The sequence below is a fragment of the Otolemur garnettii genome, unplaced genomic scaffold, assembly GCF_000181295.1.
Source record: "Otolemur garnettii isolate 467f Iridium unplaced genomic scaffold, OtoGar3 scaffold00164, whole genome shotgun sequence".
Taxonomy (NCBI): Eukaryota; Metazoa; Chordata; class Mammalia; order Primates; family Galagidae; genus Otolemur; species Otolemur garnettii.
Window position 1 is genome coordinate 3,479,860 of NW_003852559.1, and position 9,961 is coordinate 3,489,820.

The following is a 9,961-nucleotide window of genomic DNA, read 5'->3' on the forward strand; positions in this document are numbered from 1 at the left end:
ATTGAGAATTTTGGGATCAATATTCATTAGTGAGATTGGTCACTGATGAGCATTCCTTTGAAAGTATTGACTTTCTCTCCTTTTAAATCTGTCACTCTTTCACACTTTTAAGTATTCATTATAGATTTGTTACTTGTTTTTTGCCTATCTTCTCTGCTCACTTGAGGGCTGAAGTGATGCTTTTTTATATAACTAAGGTAAAATTAGTATGTTACACAAGTGTAGAACACTGGAAGTATTCAATAAAAATATGTGACTAATGATATGGTTTATGATTTGGGGTTGAATACACATGGATTATTGGTCTACATATCTCTTACAGAAGATATATGGAAATTTAAAAGTTTGTTTTTAAACTACTTAAATTAATTCCTGGTTCCAAATAGTTTTATTTTGGAATGGCTACATGTTATGTTTAGCACCTAGTGACATTTATGCTTGGCCAAACTCTTTGAAATTTCAGTGCTTTTCTAAGTTAAGAATTAAGTTAATATGTCTTTTAAACATGAAGCTACTGGCCAGGTGCAGTGGCTCATGCCTGTAATCCTAGCACTCTATGAGGCTGAGGTGGGTGGTTTGCCTTAGCTCGGGAATTGGAGACCAGCCTGAGCAAGAGTGAGATGACTAACTACTAAAAATGGAAAACTTAGCCAGGCATTATGGTGAGTGCCTGTGGTCCCTGCTACTTGGGATACTGAGGCAGGAGGATCACTTGAGCCCGAGCATTTGAGGTTGCATTAAGTGGTGATGCCAGGGCACTCTACCCAGGGCAACAGAATAAGACTCTATACGAAGAAAAAATAAATAAATATATATGAAGCTACTGTTAGAATCCTCAGCATAGGAATCAGAATGCTATTCTGAAAGTGACACATGAATATAAGATTCAGTAGTTAGTTGTTCCCCATCCTAATGGCACATTTTGAATGCTGATGAACCAGGAGAATTATCCTATTTGAGAACTTGCAAAAGACTGAGGGAGGGACATGTTTTTTGGTGGAAATAGAAACATTTTGGTTAGTGATATCTGATACTTCTATTTGATATCCTACTGTACTGTTAGAACTCAGGGAAGTGGTGAATGCTGAGGAAGTAAATTTGGAAGTCATAGATATAAATGCAATATTTAAATCATGACATTGAATGAGGTCATCTAAGGAGTGGTTGTAGAATAGGGAGAAGAATGTTCACTGCTCAGTCTTAAGTCATCCCCACCGACAGAAATAAATCAGTGGAGTCAGAGTCAATGAGGGAGACTGACTAATGACTAATTTGGGAAAAGACTAAAAGGCTGAAGGTCTGTGGCACAGCAGAACCCATACCTGCATAGTGACTAGTGAGATAGCTGGAAACAAACAAGCAAAAAACCTACAAGGGTATCCAGGGTTACAGAATCCAAAGAAAAGTATATTAGGACAAAAAAACCACAAAATTTGCCCAATACTATCGAGAGTTTAAATTCTTTATGATTAGAATTTTTAATCATACCTATTGCTGGACTTGGATTAAGGAGAAGAATAGAAGGCCAGCATTGCTGGCCATTGGTATATGTCATAGTATGACATTATAAATACTTTCTTAACAAATGTGTCTGTGAAGTAGAGCAGAGAAATGGAAAAGAGTAATGAATTCCTTTGGGTGAAGTCTAAAGAGTTTGCTTTGTTTTCTGTATTGTTTTAAGGATGGGAGATATTAAAGTGTATGTCTATATTTGTATACTAAGAAGAGAGGAGGCGATGCAGAGGAGAGGGATGACACTGCCAGAGCAAGGCTACACGGCTGAGTCCACTGAGGAAGAGGCAGATCTCGGATTTGAAAAGATCAGCTTTGAATGATATGAAGTAAATCTTGAATTGGACATTTTTTACTGCAGCTTTTGGAATATCAACATACAATATGTTTTTCAAGGACTTTTAAGTAAAGATAAGGTCTTAGTTTTTTTTCTCTATCCCTACTTTTCAAAAAATTCCAGTGATATAATAGATTTCAAAGCCAGCCATTGGGTATTTATTAGATATTGAGAAAAAATTGGCTTTTTTTCTTTTTAATTGAAATTTCTGTCTGTCCCCTCTAATTATCATCACTATGTTGACTAAACAGAGCTAATGAGAACTATAGGAAAAAAAATCGGTTGGTGTTTTTATCAATTTATTTATCTGTGTCAGTAATGCTAATCCATAGTAAAACTTCCAAGAAGATGCTCAGATTCATTAATACTTCTTAAAATGTTTGATTTTACCACAGTTTGAAGGTTTTATTTATAATATCACTACATTTAACACAAAATAAATATTTTGAATGCTACTTTTTCCATTTGAAAATAGATTGAAAGTCACACTGTATCTCAGATGTACATAATATAGTACTCAAATAAAAAATACCCAAATTTATGGGCGGTGCCTGTGGCTCAGTGAGTAGGGTGCTTGCCCCTTATACCGAGGTTGGCAAGTTCGAACCCAGCCCCAGCAAAACTGCAACAAAAAATAGCTTGGCATTCTGGCAGGCACCTATAGTCCCAGCTACTCAAGAGGCTGAGGCAAGAGAATCGACTAAGCCCAGGAGTTGGAGGTTGCTGTGAGCTGTGATGCCATGGCACTCTACCAAGGACAATAAAGTGAGACTCTGTCTCTAAAAAAACCCAAATTTATAAATAGTTAACATTAACATAGACACACCAAGACTGATAAAATCATGTGGCTTAGCAAGAGGGAAAAAGTATCTGAAATATAACGGCAACAAAAACGTATCAGGAAGGGAAGGCTGTAAGGTGCCTTTGGAAAGGTGTCTTAACTAGTAACAGAGTGTGACAGTCACAGGGAGCAGTCACTTCAGGTAAAATTGGCCAAGCTATCACTCAAACCTGCTCTAATCCTGCTGATAGCAGTAGGTCACTATGAAAGTTTTGAGACACTGTATTATGATCCATTATTTCACTTCCAGGAAACATAGTCAAGAAATAGCACCCTTTCTGATTCACTGTGTAAGTTGCAATTTGCTCAACTTATTGGTGGGGAGGGGGGGCGGTAGGAGCTTCATTTGTTACTGCCTGCATGGATTTTACGTTTCTTGTTCTAATATCCTCTTTGGACCTAAACTTCATCTCTAATATCTCCACAGGAAAATATCCAATAAAGCCTGGGGAGTCATTGCTCACATTGAGAAGAAGTGAGTCACAACAGACAAACCAACTAAGGTCATTCCTCAAATATTTTTTGGGTACTCGGTATATTCCAAGCCTTGTGGTAAGCAGTGGGGACAATGATAAATATGCCCAGTGGCAATGGCATCTACCCCTTGAGAAATAACAAGAGTACAGTATCGAGTGACCTTGGACAGACGAATGTGATAGTAGAACATCACTGACCTTCACAAGGGGTCCAACAGCGCTATGGAGGGGCGCAGCTGGGGTGCACATAGCATACAGCTTGACTTCTGCAGACCCTTGACTACTTCCTAAGAAAGAAGTCAGTGTGCCAGGCGTTGCCCCAGTGTGAGTCCTCAGCAGCACTTTGGACAGGAATGGCCATGCGGAGGTAGGCAGCAGAACCAGAGTGTATCAGCTGCCCAGAGAAGCTCATGGTCTGGATGAAGGGTAGTGGTGGAAATGGCACAGCCCTCACTCAAAGGAAATTTCCACTGGAGCCCCGTATTGAAGTAAGAATGGCAGTGGAAAGAACGGCCAGGACCAGCTTGGGAGGGCATATGAAACCGGATACCCGAGAGACAAGGAAACTCAAAAGTTGATAACTTCTTTAGTCACGTTTGTGGGTAGTTAAATCATTAACAGAATTTCTCTTGGAATGATAAATCCTTAAAGAGCAGGTACCTGAGGAAGACAATAAAAACAATTAAGTCACTGAATTGAATTGAATAGCATGGAAACCATTTTGATAAATACAAAACAATATTAAGTTTACCAAAATATAGGACAGCGAAGCTTAATGTTTGATTTTATGACTGTATACTTTGTATCAAATGCGTATCTGTGACTTCATTTTTAATTTATAAATATTCCCATGTTGTAATCTATTTATTGCCAAATATCTGTTGCCTATTTTTTATGAAATTCTCTGACATCTGTCTGAATTACTCCAAGGTGCCCCGATAGGAACATTTCTTAACTATGTCACTCATTATCTTTTTGCACGATGGTCCTGGTGTGTGCGAATAAGCCCGCCCATCATTTCTTCATTTGAGTCACTCTTTGGAATGTGAGATTGTTAAAGAAATGCATTTGAGTCTAGCTTTAAAGCTTGGAGAGAAGAACACATCATGGCTCAAATGAAAGTGTCGAACATGAATAAGTTCTGGCAGGGAAATCTATAGCTAAGTGCCCAGTTGTTCTCCACTGGGGCCGTGTTATCAGAATGACCTGCACTCATTCAGCAGCATTGTAGAATAAATGTTCAGTACCGCTGGCTAGCCACATGTATCTTGTGAAGTTGTCAGGATTGATTTTCCTTTCTGGGGATATAATATTTATTCATATCTGTTTTCAAGGTTGTTAAGAAGAAAAACACTGGCCTTCTCATTGCCTACAGCAGGCTTGGAGAATGCCATTTCCTGTGCCTTTATTTTCTAAATAGTGACATTTTTTTGCCTAAGAAAATACTGTTCTAAATTATTCTTAACAGAAAGACAGTTGGGGTGTATTGGGAAGTGTTTCATATATAAAAAAAAACTTCAATATTGACACTGAAATACTTTAAACCAATTACTCTTCAAAAACAGGTTGTGAGACTTGGTTTTCATTTTAGTTATTCTATGCATCTTTACTTAAGAAATACCTTTACAAAATTAGGACAGTCATAAGAATAATTTTACTCTATTGACATTGGCATTGCAAAAGACATATTTTTCAGAATATTTTGGTTTCTAAACTTTAATCACCTGTTGATGATTATGAAAATGCTCGTACATTTTAAATTTTTTTTAAGTTTTCTTTTTATTTAGTTTCTGTTTTCCACCATTATGTTATTTGAAAATATTGAAAGAAAAGAACAATGGTTTTGTTGAAATTAATCTACATATATTGACAATATCAAGTTATTCAGAAATAAGATTTATTTAATATTTATATTAAGATATATTTTCACTATTTTTGAAATCTGTGTTTTATCAACTAATATATATATATAATAAGCAGTTAGATATTTCATATGCCTAAAGATATAAGAAAAAATCACTCACTAAATTTAAATGTCATTGTAGGATAATTATATTTAGATTTGATATTCATCAGATACTATTTTAGTATAGCTTACTATGATGCCTATTTTCCCATATCCATACCAAAGCTTCATAGCTGTTAAAGCTAGACTTGACCTCTGCTAATGTATTATAGTTATTATATGCCCATCCTTGCAATTGCTGTCTTGTTTTAAATCATATATTTTGGATGCTTTCTCCCTCACTAAACTGTAAGCCTATGAGGGAAACTGGAAACTTTGGGGGAATTAAATGTGTCCATTTATAAAATGCTTATTTTTCAAATTAGATAAACCTAATATTATTTTTCTAGGAATGGTATTATGCACAGGTAAGAAATGAGGCATGATTATGGAGTTAGCAGGAGAGAAGCATTTTAGAATTTCTAAGAATTATTAGGGTCAATGCTGCAATGATCTCCCATGGAAATTATTCTCTGTAATATGTGTTAGCAATAGTAAATAACGTATTGTTCATTATCTTTAGTGGGTTCAGATCATTTGTGACCAAATCGACTATAAAATTCTTGAGTACTGCTTCACTCTATGCATTAAATTTCTTTACACCTAGCATGATGACCTACTAAAACTCACATTTAAATCCTATATTTTATTGATTATACTTGAAGTTAAAGAGTAATTCAAGTCTCAATTCAGCAAATGTTAATAGAATTCCCACTGTGTCCAGCACTATTTTCAGGACTGCCACTAGAAGGGAAAAAAGTCAATTCCTCCTCTCACTGTGTTTATAGCCTGTGGGAGAAAAGGACTAGTCGTCAAGCATATATAATCCACTGGAAGTGCTGTAATTCAGTGGGCTATTCATGCTATTGGAAAAAGTTGTCTAGTCTTAGTGGTTTGAGGTTCTTCCTCAAAGAACTGGCAAGCGTGATAAGAACAATAGGAGAAATGAAAGTTGGAAAGTTTAAGTGGTAGATGTACATTTTCCAGATAAGAACACATGTATAAGCCCCAGACTGAGAAAGGATATGGTCTTGGACATTCAAATATTGTTAGACTATAAAGCACAAGTGAGGGAGGAAAGGAAGACTTGAAGATCATACTAATAAGTCTGTACTTTATTTAAAACCAGTAAGTATTCATTGAAATGTTTTACTGGGATAGTAACATGATCAGGTTTTTATTTAAGGAAAATCATTAGTAAAAGTCTGGAAAATAAATTGGAGAGGCTCAAAAAAGTCCATCCAATTCAAAGTTTGTTTCATGCAAAAGGAATTATTGTAGCCTATATTGAAGTAAAAATAATACAAGGAAGCATAAAGAGCACAGGTTCAAAAGCTGATATCAATGGCTATCTCAGCAGAATTTGGAGCTTCAGGGTATGGATTGAGAAGGAAAGTGGAAGTTGAGGATTTGTCTCTCTCTCTCTCTCTCTCTCTCTTTTTAACTGCTTGATTTTGTCAAGGGTCCCAAGAGTCTTGGAACATGCTTTTGATCATTTCCTTTGTAAATCCTGCTTCTAGGTGTGTATCTTGCACTCCAGTATCCCATAGTCCTTGTATTTGAACATCAGTCAATGTTATACAGACAGAGTCCCAATCTAAAACCTGGTAACAAACACTTTGCTCATGGGTCTGCTGTTTTCTAGTCATCAATTCTCTCTTTAACCTCAAGTTCAAGTAAACCTTGGTTACTTGATTACTTGCACATTCTGATTAATTGCATATAGCGGTGGTTCTGCTCCATGGTTCTTGTACTTCCAGGCAATCTCTCAGCCTGTTCTATATCTCACCTTCCACAGAGAGCACTGTGGAAGAACCCAGCCTAGCCCTGTGCATTCCACCAGAGAATAAAAATGGAACTGATCATTGGGGTGGACCATTACTTCCTGTGCCAATTAGAGATGCGTTTAATACCTGCAGCATTTCTAAGAGCAAAAAATGATTCCTTCTTATATTAATACACTGATTTAACAAATGGGCATGCATTTAAAAAAGGGCAACTTTATATTAAAGATTTCTGAATTTGGTATGAAAATGGGATTTGTCTTTCTCAACGCTGCCTTAGGCAAATTAGCATAAGATGGTACTGTTTTCGGAGAAAAAGATATACAGGAGAAGAAATGAATTTGTGGACCAAAATCAGTTTTTTTTTTTTTTTATGTTTTAAAATTGAGATGTAAATTGAGAACAAAATAATAAAATAAAGGTTATCAACAACAGTAGCATAGACATACCATGCATTTTGATGAGAAAGAGACAAGGTGGAGACAGGTATAATTTGGAAAGTCATTATGATATGAATAATTGAAATCATATTAAAATACAGAGTCTAATAAACATTAGAGACTCAACAGAGGTAGGTTGAGAGGGGGTTGAGGGATGAAAAATTACCTGTCAGGTATATTAAAAGCCCAGACTTCACCACTTGTACTCCGCCCATGTAAGAAAATTCCATCCACCCAAATCTATTAGGAAGAAAGGAAAATTTCAAAGAATGAATGCATAGAAGGAAAAACTCAAGGGCCTACGTCTAAGGACAGATAAGTAAAGAAAAATATGAAAAGACTCTGGAAAGGATTCTTACAACTACTGAGCACCATTCCTATGAATGACCAGCTAGTGTCTTTACCAAGGAAAATGCTTAAGTAAAGCAATAAAACGAATATGGTCTATTCGCCTATGTAACAAAATCAATTGCACATTCTGAAATAAAAATTGGAGATATTAAGTTAGTTAAATTATTTAGATAAAACAGCTTCATTCAGTTTTGAAAATTACTTTAAATCATTTCTAAGAATAATTTTATAAGGAATTAATCATCTCACAATAACTCAAATATTAATTAAGAATGCAAAGAAACAGAGCATCATGAACACAGGGGACCTGACCCTGGGACATCATCAGGTTAGTGTCACAGAGGTCACAGCTGGCTTCACAGGACACCCACGCTGGACACAGGAACCACCTTACCTGATGCCGTACATACTGCTGCCTTGGTGAGTCAAATATACTCTGGTTTCTCTTTGTTACCTTTGGACTTCTTGTGTAATATGAGAGGTCCTGAGTAAGAGTACCTCTTTGTCTCTCAGCTTTTAAAGAGATCAGGGAAGAAATGTTTTTCCCTTTGGGCTTCCTTAATGGGAATAACGCAATGTTCTAGCCTGCCATTGTGTTTGCTTTGGTTTTGATAGGAGTAAGTTGGGGAGCTTCAAACATTTTGGTGATTGCCTCTGTTTTCTGAGTCACTATATAATTTCCCAAGAATACATAACTGTATATAATGTGGTTATTATTATTATTTATCTTTTATTTTTTTAACTGAATTGAAAATAGAGACAAAGCATTTTGACTGCCAATTCCTTTATATCTCTGGCTGCACACATATCTGCACACTTTAACACACGTACTTACATAGCTGGATATGCATGAAAAAAACAAATTAAGAACAAAAAAATTGCAAAGATTAAGTATCACTGTAGCACCTAATAGACTAAAACTTCCATTAAAGCTATAGCCTAAGGTTCAAAGACTCCATCTTTTACTTAGATTTTAATTTGCCTTTTATAACTCTGAATGGAATTTCTGAATTATAGATTTGTCTACAAGAAAATTTCCTAAAGTAATCCCAATAATTAAGAGTATAGAGGGGCCGACGGCGGCGGGGCCGGAGCGAGCAGGGGTTCGGCGGCCTCACCTGTCCCCATTTACCGGCGGCGACCCGCGGCGGTGGGCAGCGCGTCAGGCGGACAGAGCCGCCACCAGGTGTGCAACAGAGGAACATGGCTCAAGAAACTAATCACAGCCAAGTGCCTATGCTTTGTTCCACTGGCTGCGGATTTTATGGAAACCCTCGTACAAATGGCATGTGTTCAGTATGCTATAAAGAACATCTTCAAAGACAGAACAGTAGTAATGGTAGAATAAGCCCACCTGATAAGGTCTTAGACTGCCCTGGGTATAGAATCACTAATATGAAATGTGGTACTGTTACAGCAACTTCTGTCAGTAGTCTGTCTGAATCTTTACCAGTTCAGTGCACAGAGGGCAATGTCCCTGAAGCTCAGTCGACGCTAGACTCTACATCTTCATGTATGCAGCCAAGCCCTGTATCAAATCTGTCACTTTTATCAGAATCTGTAACATCTTCCCAAGTGGACAGTACCTCTGTGGATAAAGCAGTACCCGAAACAGAAGATCTGCAAGCTTCAGTATCAGATACGGCACAGCAGCCATCTGAAGAGCAAAGCAAGTCTCTTGAAAAACCAAAACAAAAAAAGAATCGCTGTTTCATGTGCAGGAAGAAAGTGGGACTTACTGGGTTTGAATGCCGATGTGGAAATGTTTACTGTGGTGTACACCGATACTCAGACGTACACAATTGCTCTTACAATTACAAAGCTGATGCTGCTGAGAAAATCAGAAAAGAAAATCCAGTAGTTGTTGGTGAAAAGATCAAGAAGATTTGAACTCCTGCTGGAATACAAAATCCTTTGACCATCTGCAAACTAAAAATTGACTTGACTTTTTTTTCCTAGTCGTTGGGAATGTAGAGCAATGTATCTTGCATAGACCTTTTAATCATGCATGTCATCAGAAGAATAGATTTTTGTTTTTGTTTTGAAAATGACTCTGAACATTTATTTCCATTGCAGTTTCTGTGGCTAAAAAGACTTAAAACTTTACAAGTATTATCCTTTTAAGATCATTTTAATTTTAGTTGAGTGCAGAGGGCTTTTATAACAAACATGGAGAAATTTTGGAGGGCTGTAATTTTTCCAGTATTAAACATGC

At 36.7% G+C, this 9,961-nt stretch overlaps 1 protein-coding gene across 1 annotated transcript; it reads left to right on the forward strand.

The window, feature by feature from the left end:
• The first annotated feature begins 8,853 nt into the window (after positions 1-8,853).
• On the forward strand, positions 8,854-9,961 carry LOC100955604 (AN1-type zinc finger protein 6). The gene is made up of 2 exons (XM_023519240.1): positions 8,854-9,103; positions 9,164-9,961. Exons 1-2 carry the CDS (start codon positions 8,950-8,952, stop codon positions 9,634-9,636), a joined length of 627 nt encoding a protein of 208 aa, XP_023375008.1. The 5' UTR covers positions 8,854-8,949; the 3' UTR covers positions 9,637-9,961.